The 18,801-nt window shown below is 59.8% G+C and overlaps 1 protein-coding gene and 1 long non-coding RNA gene across 21 annotated transcripts; one reads left to right on the top strand and one right to left on the bottom strand.

The window, feature by feature from the left end:
- Window positions 1-2,676: 2,676 nt before the first annotated feature.
- On the bottom strand, window positions 2,677-14,331 carry GREP1 (glycine rich extracellular protein 1). Of its 18 annotated transcripts, none has more exons than XM_077906295.1 (32): window positions 14,239-14,331; window positions 14,002-14,034; window positions 13,413-13,442; window positions 13,266-13,295; window positions 12,658-12,693; window positions 12,311-12,343; window positions 12,154-12,213; window positions 11,850-11,882; window positions 11,693-11,746; window positions 11,038-11,070; window positions 10,911-10,952; window positions 10,005-10,037; window positions 9,855-9,914; window positions 8,888-9,034; window positions 8,648-8,677; window positions 8,534-8,566; window positions 7,911-7,946; window positions 7,446-7,475; window positions 6,360-6,413; window positions 6,192-6,224; window positions 6,066-6,101; window positions 5,798-5,833; window positions 5,078-5,122; window positions 4,748-4,777; window positions 4,621-4,653; window positions 4,187-4,234; window positions 4,085-4,114; window positions 3,939-3,998; window positions 3,733-3,816; window positions 3,391-3,435; window positions 3,242-3,292; window positions 2,677-3,021 (listed from the first exon to the last, which is right to left on the bottom strand). In XM_077906295.1, exons 1-32 carry the CDS (start codon window positions 14,303-14,305, stop codon window positions 3,014-3,016), a joined length of 1,413 nt encoding a protein of 470 aa, XP_077762421.1. In that variant the 5' UTR covers window positions 14,306-14,331; the 3' UTR covers window positions 2,677-3,013. The 18 variants fall into 18 exon arrangements, with proteins under 18 accessions (XP_077762421.1, XP_077762434.1, XP_077762422.1 ...); XM_077906308.1 differs by having other exon boundaries at window positions 9,002-9,034; XM_077906296.1 differs by lacking the exon at window positions 4,748-4,777.
- On the top strand, window positions 6,356-17,636 carry LOC144318870 (uncharacterized). Of its 3 annotated transcripts, XR_013384845.1 has the most exons (5): window positions 6,356-6,649; window positions 7,199-7,366; window positions 13,534-13,903; window positions 14,736-14,809; window positions 15,136-17,636. It is a non-coding gene; the product is annotated as an uncharacterized LOC144318870 (long non-coding RNA). The 3 variants fall into 3 exon arrangements; XR_013384844.1 differs by lacking the exon at window positions 14,736-14,809 and having other exon boundaries at window positions 6,358-6,649; window positions 7,199-7,380; XR_013384843.1 differs by lacking the exon at window positions 14,736-14,809 and having other exon boundaries at window positions 6,361-6,649.
- Window positions 17,637-18,801: the final 1,165 nt, after the last annotated feature.

The raw sequence follows: 18,801 nt of genomic DNA, 5'->3' as shown, positions 1-18,801 counted from the left end.
AGGGGGCACCTGGGTGGCTCAGTGGTTGAGCGTCTTCTGCCTTTGGCTTCCCGGCATCCTGGGATCGAGTCTCACGTTCAGGCTCCTCGGAGGGAGCCTGCCTCTCTAGCTCTCATGAATAAATAAATAAAATCTTAAAAAAATAAAAATAAAATCGGAATATAGAAACTTTTATTAGAATAATATTAGAGGGGCACCTGGGTGGCTCAGTGGTTGAGCGTCTGCCTTCGCCTCAGGGGCCTGAGATGACCCACAGGGAGCCTGCTTCTCCCTCTGCCTGTGTCCCTGCCTCTGTCTCTGTCTCTCATGAATAAATAAATAAACTCTTTTTGAAAAAGAATAATATTAGAACATTTTTAGGTGGGTTAGGAAGGATATCACCCATCGCCCTCACTGAGACAGTCTGCTGGGTGGCCCTTGTGTCCAGAGGTTGGATTTTTTTCTTTTAAGATTTTATTTATTTACCTGATGGGTGGGGGAGAGAGAGAGAGAGAGAGAGAGTGCGCGTGCGAGCGCACACAGCAAGGGGAGGGGCAGAGGGAGAGGGAGAAGCAGGCTCCCTGATGAGCAGGGTGCTGGTTGACACAGAACTCCATCCCAGGACCCCGGGATCACGCCCTGAGCTGAAGGCAGACACCCAATCACTGAGCCACTCAGGCGTCCCCAGAGGTTGATTTCTAATCCTCTTTTCCAGAGTTAAAGAACAAAAATTCAACTGAGTAAATTTGCAGGTTTAATCGGCTTTAAGGATTCATGAATGGGGCAGCACCTGATCCACCAAGTAAAGAGAACTGCAAGTTGTGCAGCATGGAAGGTTTTTATAGGGAGGAGGAGGAGGGTGCAAGGACGTGATTAGCAAAAGAAAAGATTGTTGCAGGCAAGGTCACCTTGTCTTTAGGAGGTATGTGTGTGGGGCGTCTTAGGTGGTCTTAGGTGGATTACCTCATCTTCCTTTGGGGAGGGCAGATAGTGAAGGCCCATGTGACATCAACTCATTGGTGCTGACCTGAAAATTCTTAACTGACACCTTAAGACTTTCTGGGGGAGGTGGAAATTGTGATTAACTTGGGTGTTAAGCCTTTCATTTGGGGACTTGGCCTAAGTGGCTCCATTTTTGGCCTGTGGTTTTCTAACACCTGTAAAAAGACATAATTTATTCTATTATCTTGGGACAGAGAAAGGTGAGACTATTTGGACTTTTTTTTTTTTTAATTTTTATTTATTTATGATAGTCACACACACACAGAGAGAGAGGCAGAGACACAGGCAGAGGGAGAAGCAGGCTCCATGCACCGGGAGCCCAACGTGGGATTCGATCCCGGGTCTCCAGGATCGCGCCCTGGGCCAAAGGCAGGCGCCAAACCGCCGCGCCACCCAGGGATCCCCTATTTGGACTTTAAAAAAATTTTTTAATATCTTATTTATTTGACGAGAGCTAGAGAGAGCCAGCCAGAACAAGTGAGAGGAATGGGAGAGGGAGCAGCAGACTCCCCACAGATCAGGGAGCCCCACGCAGGGCTCCATCCCAGGACCCTGAGGTCTGACCTGAGCCAAAGACAGATGCTTTACCCACTGAGCCACCCAGGCAACCCTATTTAGAGATTTTAAAACAATTAGTAGTTCTGTGAAAAAGGAAAAATCCAGGATTCTCAAACAGAGCAAATCAAATGAGGTTGGCTAAGAAAAATCAGGCTGGAATTCCAATGTGCACAGAATCTCCTACAAGCTGACAACCTTAAGCCTTGTGCCTATTGCACTGAGGTTTTGGTCTACACCTAAATCCCATCTTTGTAAATCAGGCTGTAAAAAAATGAGGGTTCCTCATAAGTTACCCAATCCTATCAAACTGGAAATGTCCACATAAGTACTTCTGTCAGGTGGCAAGAGGTATGGGCTTGGGAGGGCACAGGGAGAGAACAGAGGCCGAGAGGGATGGTTCTGGGCCTGGCCTGGCTCTGAGTAGTTCAGAATAGCAGGTCAGTCCCCAGTTGTGCAACTACCCCCACCCCTGAGCTCCCCACCCCCCTTTCTGGAGGAGGGCGGGGAGGATTTTGCTTCTGCATTTCTGGGAAAGCAGGATAAGAAAAAGCAGCCATCTAGTAGCACTAATATGGATACTGGATTAGTCACTGGCTTTTTGAGACGTTTGAAAGCGTTCAGTAATCTGAGCTATTATTATTATTATTATTATTTTTTTTTTTTTTTTATGATAGTCACACAGAGAGAGAGAGAGAGAGGCAGAGACACAGGCAGAGGGAGAAGCAGGCTCCATGCACTGGGAGCCTGACATGGGATTCGATCCTGGGTCTCCAGGATCGCGCCCTGGGGCAAAGGCAGGCGCTAAACTGCTGCACCACCCAGGGATCCCCCAATCTGAGCTATTAAATGACTGATTTATTAATTTCCAAGAGCCCCTTAAGTGCTTAGGAAGAAGTAACTGGTTGGATTTGTAGATCAAGGAGATTCCGTGTGTAATTGAAGCGTATAAGGAAATTGGGTTAATCAGGTTTGTAAGGTGCGCTGAATGTTCAGGGGGAAGTCAGAACTGTTAAACTCATAATCTTTTTTTTTTTTCAAACTCATAATCTGAGCATTAATCAGAGAATGTGAAAGTGAGTTTTATATCCTAATTATAAAATTAATCAGTACAATAACACTGGGAAGCACGTGGAAGGCTTAAGAGAAAAAGATTTTTTGCTTTAATAGGTTGATTATAAACATGGACATCAATAATGCACAGGTCCCCTAACTGGGATGTGGCTCCCCCTCTGGATGGTGACAAAGCGCTGCCCCGTTAGGGAACAGGTGAATGAGGTGGCGGCCCGCAGCAGCACACAGCACGCAGCCAAACAGGGAAGCACGTCGCCTTCATTAATACTTTCAGCCTGCAGGAGACCCCAGGCCAGAAGCACGCACCCGGGTCTGGGCGCCCTTGCCCAACACCCCAGGCTGCGTCCAGGGTGCTCAGGAGGGGTCAGCAGCAGGGCCTCAGGGCTCAGCGCCTCCCAAGAGGTCAGGGGCCTGGGGAGAGGCAGGGCGCTGGTGAGGTCTGGACCCCTCCTCGTCTCCCAGGGCCCCCAAACTGTCCCTCTTCCTCCTCTGGTCTCTAAGTCACTCAACAGATACCCACAGGCGACCTGAGAGCCCGCTGTCCCTCCAAGGGCTGGGGAGCCAGCCTGGAGGGGCAACAGTGGTAGCAGAGGGCGAGGGGGCGCGGGCAGGGCCACCATGACTGTCTCACCTCCATAGCCGTTTCCCAGGCCGCTGCTGCCACTCTTCGCATCAGGGCTGCCTAAGGCACAGACAAGCCGGGGCGCCGGGTCATAAGGGACGTCAGAGTCCTTCTGCCCTGCCCGGCTTCACCCCAGGCCCTGGGAGACCACCACTCACCGAAGGGTCCGGGGCCCAGCTCTGGCCTCAGCTGTCCATAGGTCGCTGGGGGGAGGGACAAAAGGTGGGAGCACTGAGTCCCCGGTGGCCCTCACCCAGGGTCTTCACCGCCCCATCCTGATCTCGTGTCCAGGCTCCTGCTCAGGGTCCCCTGCTCTACCTGTCTCTCCTCAAACCCCATCCCTTCCCACCTAATCCCTCCTGTCCCTGTTCTACTCCTGCTCTCCGGGGCACTGGGTGGGCCTAGCCCAAGCCCCTGCTCCCGACAGGCACCCCTACAAGCCCATGATGCTCCTCCATGCACCCCATTACCTGGCTGGCTCCCGACCCCTGGATACGCGCCTCCAGCCCCATATCCAGGCTTTGGGGCGAGGCCCCAGGGCTGGACAGAGGGCCAGGAAGAGCCGCGGAGGGCCCCGGCCTGACCTGCAGAGGAGGGCTGCTATGAGCACCCCGGCCCTCCGGAGCTGGACAACCAGGATGCCGCAACCTTCCCGGGACCTCAGAGGTCCCAGGCCGCAGTTCATCCCCTAAACACTCGTTCCTACCATTTCCTTCGGGGCCTGGAACTGCTGCTTTGGGGTAGGCAGGTGCTTCCTCCCCGTAGCCTGTAAAAGATCCAAGAGATTCCGGCCTGGCCCCTGGACATCCCTCTCCCTCATCCCCTGCCCTCTGCCCTCTGCCCCCCACTCACCGTTCCTAAGGCCATTGGCCCCAGGGAACTCTGGAGGAGGGAGGAGGAAGTCAGACAGGAGTAGCCCCTGGGCCCCCACCCCACCCCAGCACCCCCAGGCACCTGGCTGCAGGAAGACCCCGGCTCCCAGACCATTCCCATAAACAAAACCTGCAAGACAGAAGGAGAGGAGGGCTGGGTGGGCGGCGGGGGTGGGGGCTCAGGTGACCAGTTACTGGAAAGACAGGAGGCGGCAGGCAGACAGACAGACTGGCTCAGAGGCAACCCGGAGAGGGCCTCACACACTGTACCGCTCAACCAGCTGACCCTGTGCAAGGCCTACCTTCTGGAAGCCTCTCCTGGGCTCCCTGGGGGCAGCCTCCCTCTCGCCCCGGGCTGTATGTCAGTCTGCCCCTGTGCCCTCCCCAGATGCCACACCTGTCCCTGGCTGACCTGCTGGCCCAGTGGCGTGTGCCGGCTCAGTAAGGAGAGCCAAGCACAGGAGGGCTAGCCATGGGGAAGACAGCAGCTTGCGCCCAGGGGCCCAGGGGACTCACCGACTTTCTGAGGCTTGAGGCCACCACCAAAGCCTGAGAGGGAGGAATGGCAGAGACGGGGTCGGAGAGAGCTGAGCAAGGGCGCGGGAAGGGGGCAGGGGAAAGGCCTCCTCACCCAGTTCTGTACCTGCTCCATAGCCATTCGGGAGCTGGGACCCTGTGAGGGGAATGGGGATCAGCTGAGAGTACCCAGACTTTCCCTAACTCACCAGGGAGCAAGTAGGAACCTGAGGGGCTGGGGGTGGGGGACAGAGGGACACCCCCTACCGACAGGGAATAGAACAGGAAAAAACAGACTTCGCATTCAGCGAGAGAGCCTGCGGGTAGACTGGGGGAGGGACTTCCTGGCCTTGAGGAGCCTGAGCAGCTAAGCCTACAGGGGCCCAAGGACAGTGGAGGAGTGACCCCAGGAGTGCCCCAGTGTCCTAGGACGTGGGGACAGAGAGCAGAGTCACACCTGCTTTCTGAGGCTTCAGTCCCCAGGAGATGCCCGGAGTCGGTGCTAGGAGGAAGGCCAAGGGACAGGAGTGAGCCAAGGGCCAGGAGGAGGCTGTGCTGCAGCCTGCCCTGGGGGCCAGGGCGGGGGCGCTGCCAACGGGGGTCACCCAGGGTCTCAGGGCCAGAGTCAGGCTTCCCCTCAGCTCGCTGTGACCTCAGTCCCGCTAGAGTGGCTGTGGGGGCTTCCGAGCAGCCCAGCTAGACCCAGCCCCTCCTGTGACCAGGCATCCCTGGTGCCACTCCTGGTGCCCCCCAACCCCCCACACTGACCTGGGAACTTGCCGTTCTGCACTGGGGGAGAGGGCTGAGATTTGGGACCCCAGTTGCCCCCTTTATCAGAAGGGGCCCCCGAAGTGGGAGACTTGGGGAGAAGCAGTGGAGGGACCCTCCCATTGCAGGGACCTAGATCGGGGAGGAAGCGGGAGGGCAGTGAACCCAGGCGGCACCTTCCCCGGGTGCTCTCCTGGCCTGAGCCTGGCCAAGCCAGCAGCCTGCAGCGACCTCCAGGGCAGACAGCTTCCAGGGGGGCCACTGGCTAGGCCACACAAAGCCCCAGCCCCGTGGTGCTTGGGGACAAGGTGACCCCGCCATCTAGCACGGCTCCTCTGCCTTCCAACAACACCCTCCGGCCTCTCCTGATGTGCCTCCCTTCACCCCCAGCCCCACCTGGGAGCCTCACCTGACTGGGCCCTCAACCCATTTCCGTTGCCATATCCTGCAGAGAAAAAGCAGGGACATGAGGGGGAGCTATACGGGGAGGGGTGGGTCCTGGAGGGAGGCAGGAGGAGGTGCAGGACCACAATGGGAGGGTTCTCACTTGCCTGGCTTTTGAAGTTTCACACCCCCTCCCAGAGCTGCAGGAGACAGGCGGCTTCGGACTTCAGACCTCAAGCCCCGGCAGAGCCCCCCCCCAGTCCCCCGTCCTCCCCAGCCCCCACTGCACTCACCTGCTGGGAGCTGCAGCCGGGGCCCTGGCAAGTATCCTGGGGGGAAGAGCAGGCATGAGGGCAGAGGCTGGGCGGCAGCAGCTGCAGGGCAGGGCAGAGGAGGGGCATGGGGTGGGGGGGGCTCACCTGGCTTTGGAGGGCTCAGGCCCCTTCCCAGGCCTGTGGAGAGACAGAAACAGGCTGAGTGACAAGTGGGCCTTCCCCAGGACCCCACTCTGCCCCAGGAGGCCCTGTGCCCCCTCCTCCCCCCGCCCCCTCTCCCCAGCACCCCAGGGCCCCCCCTGCCTCTCTCACCTGGCTGGGCCCCCTCGCCTGGGAAGGTTCCTGCTCCCAGCCCGTTCCTGTAGACTGGGAGACAGGGTGTGGGTTGTGAGGGGGAAAGGAGGGGTGGGTGGAGAGTTTCCTGGGGTAGAGAAGAGTAGGGCCCCATCCTGACACCGACCCCAATTCCCAAGTTTTCCCACAGCACCAAGTAATTCTCCCGACATCAGCTGGATGTCTGACTATGTCACTCAGTCCTGGCACCAGCCACCTGCAGACACCGGCACTTCTGACCCGCTGGCTATGAACCGCACTCCCTGGGGGTGAGTGATTTGCTACAGCAGCTCACAGAACTCAGGGAAACAGGTTACCTACTAGAACATAGGCCTCTTACAGGGCCAAGAGCTCAGGACCGGCAGATGAGAGGCATGCAGAGGGCAGACTTGGGGGAAGGCCTGAGGGGCCTCAGCCCTGCCCTTGGGCCCCCCCCCCCCCCCCCCCGCCTCTCCGCACCTCCAGGGGGCACCTCCAGGGGCAGCTCCGGGGGGGGGGGGCACCTCCAGGGGGGACACCTCCAGGGGCAGCTCCACGGGGGTGGGCACCTCCATAGGAGGACAGCTCCATGGGGGCACCTCCAGGGGGCACCTCCACGGGGGGCACCTCCAGGGGGCAACCGTCCCAGTGGCTCTCCCAACCCAGCCCTTCTCAGGGTTTGGGGAGGCTTCCTTGCACTGGCCCGCTGGTGACTCTTTCAATCTCCAGCCCGCCCCCTCCCTAGAAGTCAAAGGGTGAACCCGGATCACAAGGTGGGTTCCCCTGGCAACTAGCTCCCCCCTTAGGTGACTTAGTTGCTCTGCAAGTCACTTCACTAGCCACAAAAGACACCTGCACCCCCTCACTGAGGAGAGTCCAAGACTGAGGAGCTCTGCGGGAACTAGAGACCCCACAGTTACTTCCTACTAGAAGTCACGGTATCACAGGGAGAGACTCCACCTGGCTTCAGCTTCCCGCCCTCACTGATGCCTGGAGAGATGCAGCAGGTGAGCCCCCGCAGGTGAGCGCCTGCCCCCATTTTGGCCCCTCCCCAGAACCCCTGGCGTCTGTCTGCCGCCTCCCTACCTGGTCTGTAGCCCATGGGAACCACAGGGCCTGTGGGGACAGGAGAGGCCCAGTAGGAAGGCCAGGGCTCAGACAAGGAACCCGGGCCTCCTGAGCCTCCTGCCACCTCTGCTCAGTCACCAGCCCCGCCCTTGCCCTTTCCTGGTCAGGCAGGACGCCTGATGGCAGCGCTCCTCTCCCCTCAGCACCTGCCCTGGGGCTGTGGGGAGCAGGGGGGCCCTGGGGGAGGAGGGATGGATGGGGAGTGGGGGGAGGCTGGATGAATGGGGGGTAGGGTGGGGGATGAGCAGGGGGCTAGGGTGGGGGAACCGCCTGTGGTCCCCCCTCAGAGTTTAGCAGAATCAGGGGTCCTGGAGGCCCTGTCAGCTGCTCCTAAGCCTTCACCAGCCCTGCCCCTGCAAGGCCTGGAGGGAGGGGGGTGAGGATGCCCAGACTTGTACCCCCCAGGCCCCTCCAGTCTCTCACCTGGCTGGGCTCCCAGCCCGTTGCCGTTCCCGAATCCTGGGGGGCAGATGGACAGGGGATGTAGTGGGGGCAGGGGAGCTCAGGTTTGGGGGAGGTGCAGAAAGGCAGGGGTGAGGCTGACCTGGCTTTGGGGTTTACTGCCCCACCTTGGCCTTGGCCGGGGGAGGTGGAGGCTGATGTTGCCCCTGCCCTGACCTCTCCTCAGGGTCCCCTATGCACCCCCCACACTCTGTTCCTGCTTTTCTCCCAACTCCTGGGACCCAAACCCAGCTATCCTCACATGGCTGGGCTCCTGGTCCATTTTCGTTACCACATCCAGGGAGGAGGAACAGACAGTGTTTGAGGGGTTCAGGAGGAGGCAGTGGGTGCAAGGCTGCCTCCTCCCTCCCCGGGTTTCAGGGGCTTCCCGCCCCTCCCGGCCACAGGCCAGGCTCTGCCCCCCGCACCACATGGAGGCCAGCCCTCTGCCTTCCTCTGGCCCCGGGAGAAGCCTGGGCCCCAGCCCTGGGAAGGCCATGCCCCGCAGCGCTTCCCAGACCCTAGGGAGTGACAGGGAGGCTGAGGAGGGGGTGCTCTGGCTTCAGGGGGTTCATGGATATAAATGAGTCCGGGGCAGGACCCACCTGGCTTCTGAGGCTTCGTGCCCACCCCAAAGCCTGGAGAAGACACAGGAGCAGGTGAGGCACCTGGGAGTCTTGTCCCAAGGCCTCCCCAGGGCCTCCCCACTTTGCTCCTACCTGCTCCATATCCATTCTGGGTTGCTAGGCCTGTGGGAAGAGGAAGGGTGGGTTGGGGTATTTGGGGTCCAGCTGAGGTAGATGTGAAGGGGCCCCCTTCAGAGCCAAGCCAGAAAGCTGGAATCCCAGAGGCCTCCTCTCAGCACTCCCTCAATTATTTACCAATCCTACCCCAACAAGGCCTGGAGGGAGGCAGGAGAGGAGCCCAGAGGTGGCTCCCCAGGCCCCCCAGTCTCTCACCTGGCTGGGCTCCCAGCCCGTTGCCATTCCCAAATCCTGGGGGGCAGTTGGGGGGCTGTATGAATGGGGTGGAGCTTAGGTTTGGGAGTGGAGATAGGCAGGGGCGAGGCTCACCTGGCTTCTGGGGCTTCATACCCCCTCCAAAGCCTGGTGGAGACAGGGAGCAGATGAGGGCCCAGTCCCCATCTCTGGGTGTCCCCAGAGCCCTGGGAAACCCCTACCTGGTCCGTAGCCATTTTGAGTCACAGGACCTTATGGGAGGTAAGAGGGGCTCTGGGCCAGTGTCTCTGAGGCTCCCCCTGGAACCTGGACCCTGTGGCTCTAAATCCACTGCCACCCCCACCCAGTTGAGTCCCTGACCTGGAGCCCAGCTCCCTGGGGAGCCTGAATGCCACCCCCGCCGCCTGGGTCCCATCTGGTGGGGTGTCACGGCCACCACGGGCATCAGCCAGCCAGGGAGACGGGCTCTGTGCCACGGCTTCGCCTCATGGAGCACAGGGTTAGTGCAAGCTCCTGCCACCTGGCCTCTGAGCTGTTCCAGTGCCTGCGCCCTCTGTCCTCTGTCGGAGGCCCCAGCTCAAGGACCCCCAGATTTTTCAGTGGGCCCCAGCCAGCGGTCTTCCCCAGCCTCCTCTCCCCAAATGCTCCTGGCTCCCCCCAGGGGGCACCGCGGCCCCCTTCCTCAAGCTCCTTTCCCATCCCCCATCTCAGCGCACCCCAGGTCCTGCAGGTCTCCCACCCGGCTATGCTAGGGCAGCTCACAGCAGGTGGGAGAGGAGGCAGTGGCAAGGGGGTGTCACGTGGCTTCTGTGGCTTTAGTTCTCCCAGGCATGGGGAGGGCCAGGAGGCCAGCTGTGTGTCCACCTGGCCCCTCTTCCTCCCTCGGAACTGGGGGCAGGCCCCGAATCATAACTAGGCCTGGGCCGCCTCAGTGACCCCCCACGCACCTGGAACCCCAGAGCCTCACCTGGTTGGGCTCCTGCTTCTGGGAAGGCACCGCCTCCTAGCCCATTCCCATTCCTGAATCCTGGGGAGACAGAGCGAGAGGGAGTAAGGGGGTGTGGGGCTCAGGAGCACAGATGAAGACAGCTGACAGGGAGACAACTAGGGGGCTCACCTGGCTTCTGTGGACTTACACCTGCTCCCAGGCCTGGGGGAGAGGAGCAGGTGAGGGACCCAGAAGCTCAGCCCTGGCTTCCAGCTTCAACCCGCCCCCTCACTACCCCCCACTCCCAAAGCTGCATGATTTAGTGGCCAGGGGACCAGGGGGTGACACAGAAGAGCTGGGTGCCGCTGAAACAGGCCCCCACCCTCCTCCACTCTGCCGTCTGGATCCCAGCCCTCCCCTCACACATCCGTCCTCTCAGCCTGGCGACCAGAGTCGGGCAGGGGGTCGTGGGGCCTGTGACAGGAGAGGGGCTGAGGAGGTGAGGCAGCGAGGGACCCACCCCCCAGACCTGTCCCCACAGCTGCCCTCCATCCGCCTGGCCCCTGCCTAACCCCTGGTCTCCCTGCCACTGTGAAGCCAAGTCCAGCTTCCTGGAGCCCAGGGTGGTTCACCCCGGCTTAAAACCCCAAGGGTGTGCCCACTGCAAGGTCAGAGCCCCCCAGCCTCAGGCGGCAGGCTCCATCCTCCCTTACCAAGTCCCGGGTTGGATTCCCCAGGACGGGGCGTGGCCCAGGGCAGCTACTGGGGTGCTAGGGGAATGACTGGGCCCCTAAGAGCCCCTCTGCTGGGAATCAAGGCCGGGGATCCTGACCTCTCCATCCACGTGACACCGCCCCCCCCGCCCCCCCGCCTGCCCCAGCTGCCCCAGCGATGGGCCCCCTGCATGGCCAGCTCCATGGCCTGGAGAGGAGAGGCTAGGATGGAGGACAGAGTCGGAGGGACAAGCCACATGTGGGCGTCATCCCATCCTATGCCCCAGACATCTCCCCTCCCCCCAGAAATCAATCTTCTGCCCTCCAGTCCCTGCCCTCCCTAGCTCCTCCCCAGACCCCAGCTTGGCCCAGGTGCCCTCACCTGGCTGGGCTCCGACTCCCATTCTGTTCCCATTGCCGAATGCTGGGAAGACAGCAAGAGGGAGTGAGGGGGAGGCCGGAGGCTGGGAGGAAGACCGCAGGTTGGGACAGAGGGGCGCGCGGCTCACCTGGCTTTTGAGGCTTCCCGCCCCCTCCAACTCCTGAGAAAGGGTCAGGGACCAGCTGAGGGGGCCTGGAGCTCCCCTGAACCCCCACACCCGTGCACATGCCCCGGCCCCCGCCCTACCTGGTCCCTGGCCGCCATTCTGAGTCATGGGGCCTGGGGAAACGAGGGGAGCAGGGCTGGAACAGCACAAACGTGGCTGCTCTGGGGAGCCCTCATCCTCTCCTGTGCTGCCCTCATAGGACCCCGTGTCCCTTAGCTGCTCGGAAGTCCCTCCCCCAGATGGCTCCCCCGCAGGAGTGACAGGGGCGTCCCTGCCCCAAGCCGGGGCCCCCTCTCCCCTCACCTGGCTTGAGGAGGCCTGGGGAGAGGCAGAGGCTTCCCCACCCCCTGCCCTGCCCCCCAACTTTCTCCCCCATTAATTCCCTCCTTCCTTTTTCTTTTTTAAAGAGTTTATTTATTTATTCACGAGGGAGACAGAGACACAGGCAGAGGGAGAAGCAGGCTCCCTGCGGGGAGCCCCAGTAGGACTGGATCCTGGATCCCAGGGTCATGCCCTGAGCCAAAAGCAGACAGACACTCAACCGCTGAGCCACCCAGGCAGCCCTCCTTCCCTCCTTCCAACCCCACCCCCGGGCTCAGGCTCCAGGTGTCCTCACCTGGCTGGGCTCCCAGCCCTGGGAAGGCACCCATTCCCAGTCCATTTCCGTATTCTGGGGAGACAAAGCCAGAGGGAATAAAGAAGAGGGAGATGGGCGTCAGAGGGAGCCTGACAGAAGGCAGGCTGGGGGGGGCGGCATGCAGCGGTCATCTCACCTGGCTTCTGGGGTTGCACACCACCTCCAAAACCTGGGGACAGAGATGTGGTAGGTGAGGGGGTCCCAGGGACCCAGCCTCTTTCCGGCTCCATAGCCATGCTGGGCTGAGGAGGAGGGCAGAGGGCTTCTGGGGTCCCAGCTGAAGTGGGGGTGAAACAGGGGTGCCCTTCCCCCCCTCCCCAAAACTTTTATGGCCTTTCTTTTCCATTTCCAAAGAGTCCCCAGGTCTGCCCTAGGGGAGCCTGGGAGACCTCCCAATGCTGACCCAGCCTCCTCAGCAACCCCCCCTTCCCCCGTCTCACCTGGCTGGGTGACAGCACCCGGGAAGGCCCCTGCTGCCAGCCCATTTCCGTTCCCAAACCCTGGGGAGACAGGGCGGGAAGCTGTCAGGCTGGAATAAGGGAATAATGCGGGAGGGCGGCAGAGCAGAGATGGGGGGTGACAGGGCGGGAGGCTCACCTGGCTTCTGGGCTCTCACACCCGCTCTGATGCCTGAGAGGGACATGGGGATCGAGTGGGGGTCTCAGCTCCCATTTCACAAATACCTCTGGCATCCTGACCCCAGCTCCCAATCACCCCGAGCCCACCTCTTCCTGTGGGTGGAGGACCCACGGGGAGAGGGAGGGATGAATGGGGTGATTTGGAGTCCTAGCTGGAGTGGGGGTACAGGACCCTTGGACCCAGCCAGAAACAGCAAACTGAAAAACTCCCTACCTGCCCCTCAATCATTAAAAAATCCTGATCCTCCCCCCTCAGGCCGGGGAGGAAGGCAGAGAGAACCAACCCCCAGAGTCTACCGATCTCACCTGGCTGTGTTCCCAGTCCATTCCCGTTCCCAAATCCTGGGGGGACAGATGGAGATAAGGGGTGTGAGAGAAAGGTGGGGAGCCAGAGCAGAGCTGGGGTGTGCCCACCTGGCTTCCGAGGTTTAATAGCCCCTCTGCAGCCAGGGGGTACCCAGGGAGTAGGTGAGGGTCCCAGGATTCCCTCCTGCGGGGTCTCCCGGGACACATCCCCCACAGCCATTCTGGCTCCGGTAGGTCCACCCCAGGGGGTGGAGGGCCCCGCTGGTGCCGGGCAGGGGCCCTGGAGCCCACTTCTAGCCGGCCCAGAGGGCGCGCAGCGAGCAGATTCGCGCCCCCCCCCTCCGCACGGGGCCCCACGGGGTGGCACGGAGAACAAGCAGGGACAGGGAGGGGTTGGGGGTGCCCGGGTTGTGGCACACGGGTGAGATGGCGCCAGAACAGTCTTGGTGTCCTAGGTGGAGGGCAGTGTGCGCACGAGGGAAAGGAGACGCGGAAGGGGGCACCAGTTCGCTGCTCTGAGGGGGGTGGGGTGGAGTCAGCAGCGTCCCCACATATTGTTGAGGTGGCTGCTTCTCCTAAGCCCAAGATCCCATTTGCCCGTCTCTCACCTGCTCCCAGGCCACCGAGGGGGCCATAGCCTGGCGGGGATGGGGGGAAGAGATAAGAAGTTGAGCCCTAAGGACCAAGAGCTGGGGTGCCTCCCCCTGTTCGGAGGACACAGCTGCTCCCGCCTGCCCACCCTCCCCCAGCTTTACCTGATCTGTAGCCATTGGGGCTCCCTAAGCCTGTGGGTTGTGGAGAAGGGGGTTAACTTCCTTCCCGGAAATCTCACCCTCCCAGTGCCTCACCCCCTGATCTTTCTTTCCTGCTGCTCAGGTGCATCAAGTCTCGGGAGAGAGCCCCTTGGACCCCACAGATCCCAGCGTGAAGACCCTTCTGTGCCACTCTGCGCCCACCAGCCCCAGCCCTTGGCCCGTCTTCTTCCCTCCTGCCGCACCTCCAGGCCTTTGCCCCTTCTCACTGCCAGGGGGTCCTTACCCTCCCTGTCACAGCTTGGCCCCCTTGAAGACCCACTTCCAAGCCTCTCCTCTGCAGTGTTCTCCCGCCCGGAGTTGGGGTTCTGCACATCTCACCCCGGTTCCAAAGACTCCCCACACCTGAGCTGACTACGGACAAGACTGTCTGCCATGAAGTCAGCGAGGGACCCTGACCCCTCCTGGGCCCTACATCTGGATCCCAGAACCAGGTAGCGAACATCTGGGGCCCTCCCTCAGAGATCTCCCAGACCCTAGGGGACAGACGAGGGCCTCTTCCTTGACCTCAGTGCCAGGAGGGACCACTTACCTTTCCCTAGGCCTGGAGACAACGGAGGTAGCCCTGGGGAGCAAGGAGGTGCAGACTCAGGGTGGGGACCCCAGAGATGGAGAGGGAGAAGGACCTAGGCATCTATCCCTAAGCTCCCAACACCCTGCCCAGGCCAGACCTCACATGCCCGACCCCCTCTCCAGAGCCCTGACACTGGCCCAATGCTATACCTCGACCTCCCAGCCCCCACCTCAGCTGCCCACCTCCCGCCCTCACCGCCTTGTAGGCTCTCAGAAGTCAAGCAGAGCAGGAAAAAGGCCGTGGGGAAGGCCCAGGTGCCCATGATGCCGAGTGCAGTGGGAGGGCACACACCCTTTGGGCCTTTAAACACCCCTGCTGGGTGGGGGCTCTCACCCAGGCCCCCCAGCTGTGAGTGGAGAGGCTCTGTTGGCAGACCCAGGGGGCTGGCCCCCCACCTCCCTCTGTGGCAGGACTCCAGACCCTGGCCTTCTCCTGCCCCACCCCTCATCTATCATGAGTGCTGACAGCCGGGACAGGCCCCCACCTGGCCCCTGAGACTCCTCCACCCCTGTCAGGATTGGGGCCCTGGCGCCAGGCCTTGGGGGCTCAGATTCCCTCCCAGCAGCTGGCAAGGGGGAGGCAGGCACCCCAGGCCCAGCCCACATACAACTGGAGACAGGAGGGAAAGCCAGGCCCAGAAATGTGGGGGTGGCTGACAGGGGAGGCTCAGAATGACTTACTGTGTTACACAGAGAGCCGGGGGCAGAGGTCACCGAGTTCCAGAGGCATGTAGAGAAGCAAGAGCGAAGGAGATGAGGTCTGACAGGTCAGTTGTCCAAGAAGAGCCAGGCTATTGGCTTATCTAACCCTGGAGACTCCAGGACCACACCAGGAGGTGCCCTGGGCTTCCAGCTGAGACTCTGAGTAGAAGCGTGGGCCCCAGCCTCCCTCCCCTGAGAGGTGGTGATTCACAGGGAGCCTCTCCAGGGAGCCCTGCCATTGCTTGAAGGCTCACTGGGGCCCTCCTGCTGCAGGGCCCTCGTGTGTCACCTCCAGCTTCTGCTCCGCTGCAGCCGCAGTGACTCTAACTCTGGGGGAAATGGCGGGGGCACTGCTTAGGTGTGATGAGGACAGTGAGCACTTTGTTTCTAGGTGGTGGCAGATGAGCCTGCAGCCCGGGCCAGGAGCCAAGTACGGGAAGACAGAAGAGGCAGGCCTAGAAGTGCCAGGAGCGAACCCCACTGAGCTGGCTGGGGACAGCAGTGACTCAGGCCCCCCAGGCGCTAGTCCAGAAGGCTCCACACCCTGTCTGCTGATGGTCTGGCCCATGCCCAGCGGGCCACTCCTGGCACCTCTGGCGAAGGTGGGCAGCCTGCCAGGTCAGGCTGGCTGACAGGGTGGCGCTACAGTGGGGAGTGGGCAACACAGGAGTCTGTTTGCACACACAAGAACCACACTCATGTGCACACACCCGGCCATCCCCATGGTGTCCACCATCGTCCTCTCCCTCCCCCCAGCACACACACACAAGGTCCCCTGTTCCCTGTTCCCACTGGGTCCCCTTGGCCCAACGCTCCAGTGCAGCCCCCCATAAGCCCACCGCTTTCCCTGCCTGGCATAGAGCCGTGACCCAGAGTGCTGAGGACTGGACCTTTGACTGGCTGCTGGGAGGGGCCAGGGGCCACTCCACGAGAGCCCAGAACATCTGGAATAATCTATTCAGATTCCCTGGGAAGGGCTTTCCTGCCGGGCCACCTGCTCCACCGTATGACTGCAAGCACCCACTCCCTGGCCTCATTGAGGTCTTCAGAGTGGTCGTGTGGTTACAAGGCTGGGTGCCGGATTCAGATTCAGATTGGGTTCAAACACCCGCTCTATCTGCCTGGGATGCTGGAGCAGGAACCCAATCTCCCTGAACCTGTTCTCTTTCCTGTAAAATGATGACACTAACAGTTTTACTGTGTCAGGACTATTGGGGGAGCTGCTGCTCACACCACTTAACAGATGGGCAACAGGCAGAGAGAAGGAACATGCTTCAGAGGATACAACTCCTAAGCAGTGGGCCTGGCACTTGAAGCCAGGCGGTCTGCAGGCCCAGTCACCCCAGACACTGCATTGCTCTCTGCCTGCCCTATGTCAGTCTGGGCCCGAGATGTCTGGTTCAGACTTTGGAGAGCCCATGGCCCCCTCTACAGACCCAGACACAAGGCTTGCCCCACAGGGTGCCAGGAAGCTTGGCCCAGGATGTGGGCACAGACTACGAGGGGCCGTGCAGGAGGTACACTGCTGCTAGGCTACTGCCAAAATGAATGCTGATGCCCACTGCCACTGCCAGGCTGCCTGGGTGCTGGCAGGGCCTGTGGAAATGCCTGCCAGCCTGGGGACTTGGGCCAGCTTGATGCTGCTCAGGGGCTCGGCCAAGCCCAGTTGGGCACCCCAGGCCCACGCAATGGCACCACCCCCACCCCAGCACATCCAATCCCTTCAGGTCATCCCTAGCTGTACCCAGGCCAAGCTGGCCTAAGAGCATATGAACCATTTGGGGGCTGGGAGAGTCCCTGGTGGAGCCCTGGCCTGGGGTACCCTTCCCCCTAGGGGTGAGGGGACATGGTGGCCCAGCTTCCAAGTAGAGGAGCAACTTTGAGAGGACAGAGCCCAGGGCAAGGCGACAGCTGGGTGTTGAAAGTGCAAGGCAGCGGCCCAGGAAGTATGTCGCCTCAAGGGCAGAGCCCAGAGCCATCAATAGACCCCCACCCAGCTGCTCAGAGCAGCACCTGCCAGGGTGGGAATTGAGGGAGGACAGCTGAAGGGGAGGGCAGGAGCCTTTGGGACCTGCAAGTGCATTGAAGTCCCCTCAGGTCACCCTCCTGGCCCTCTATCTGACAGCTCTTTTGCCCCATTCCTGCACTGGGACACCTTTGTCAGCACCCCCCAGGCACTTGCACGGTGCAAAGCTGACCTCTATTAACTCCCTCTCTCCACTCACCTACCAGTTGGTTAAAACCTACCCCAACGTGAAGTAGAGCACGTACAGAAGCGTGCACAAGACAGAAGTGTACAATTGAACAAATACCCACAAAATGAACACCTACAGTAGCTGGCACCAAGATCGAGGAACAGGACATAGAACATATCCAGCTCCCCAGAAGCACCCATCACAATCTCCTCCTCTGTTAGGGTGGCCATGTGTGTGCTTGGGGCCCTCATTTCCTTCTTTTCTTAAGTCACATCAGTCCTGTTCTGTGGCCGCAACCCAAGGGCTTCCCAGGTGAGCGGTGACTGTCTTCCTTGGGAGAGTCTGGGTGCTGCCACCGTGCTGCTGTGGCCGCGGGACACATGGGGGCGCCCGGGGCTCAGGCCGGCTCTCACCTGAGTGCAGGCAGGACCCGGAACCCCAGCGTCTGGGCGGGGCATTGGGGGGCCTTCCTCCCGGACAGAGCTCCAGGCCAGTTCTTTGGTCTCGGGACGTGCAGACCAGTGCCTCTGCCCCCGTGGTCCCGGGGCGGTGTGGGGTCTCGGTTCCTCTCCTCCAGGAACTTCCTTTTGGTCCAGGCACCTGCTTTGAAAACTGCAAAACACTATGTAAACGCGGTAACATTACTGTTATTATTTAACAGTGAGTAAACTCTTACTGTGCGCCTGCTCAGCCTTGAGCTAAGCACTTCCCATTCATTTTTCTTATTTAGTTCTACCCTACAAGGAGGTAGGAACTATTCTTTTTTTTTTTTTTAAAGATTTTTTTATTTATTCATGGGAGACACAGAGAGAAAGCAAAGGGAGAAGCAGGCTCCTTGCGAGGAGCCCAATATGGGACTCTATCCCAGATCCCAGGATCACGCCCGGAGCAGAAGGCAGACACCCAACCACTGAGCCACCCAGGCATCCCGGAACTATTCTTTCTACTTTACAAACATGGAAATGGGTCCAGAGAGATAAAACAACTTGCTCGTGATTAGCACAGTTTCTGTGTGCGGCAAAGCAGCAAAGAGCCCTAATTTTCCTAACTCTACGGCCCATGCTCTTACCTACTATCTGTACTTAACTTCACATTACAGTCCTTCCACACAGTGAAACATCCATTGGAAGTATATTTTCAAACGTAAAACATATTTAAGTCATTGCAAATTAGCCCTTCAAGACTGGGCAGCTGGAAGAGGCCCTGGGTCCAGGACTCCTGGAGATGGGGCTGGCACGGGACACCTGCACCCCGATGTTTATAGCAGGAATGTCCACAATAGCCAAACTGTGGAAGGAACCTCGGTGTCCATCGAAAGATGAATGGATAAAGAAGATGTGGTTTATGTATACAATGGAATATTACTCAGCCATTAGAAACGACAAATACCCACCATTTGCTTCAATGTGGATGGAACTGGAGGGTATTATGCTGAGTGAAGTCAGTCAATCTGAGAAAGACAGTGTATGTTCTCATTCATTTGTGGAATATAAATAATAATGAAAGGGAATATAAGGGAAGGGAGAAGAAATGTGTGGGAAATATCAGAAAGGGAGACAGAACATAAAGACTCCTAACTCTGGGAAACGAACTAGGGGTGGTGGAAGGGGAGGAGGGCGGGGGGTGGGGGTGAGTGGGTGACAGGCACTGAGGGGGACACTTGACCGGATGAGCACTGGGTGTTATTCTGTATGTTGGTAAATTGAATACCAATAAAAAATTAATTTATTAAAAAAAAAAAAAAGAGAGAGAGATGGGGCTGGCAGCTGGAGAGGAGCCCGCCTGCTTCCCCAGGCCTCCTGGGGACAAGCTTGGGGGCTTTCACAGGATCCAGCCTGAGTCATAGGGGCTGTGGCTGCCAG

This window comes from Canis aureus, chromosome 8 (genome assembly GCF_053574225.1).
Source record: "Canis aureus isolate CA01 chromosome 8, VMU_Caureus_v.1.0, whole genome shotgun sequence".
NCBI lineage: Eukaryota > Metazoa > Chordata > Mammalia > Carnivora > Canidae > Canis > Canis aureus.
The sequence above is the reverse complement of the archived record's forward strand: the minus strand, read 5'-3'. Positions and strand labels throughout refer to the sequence as shown.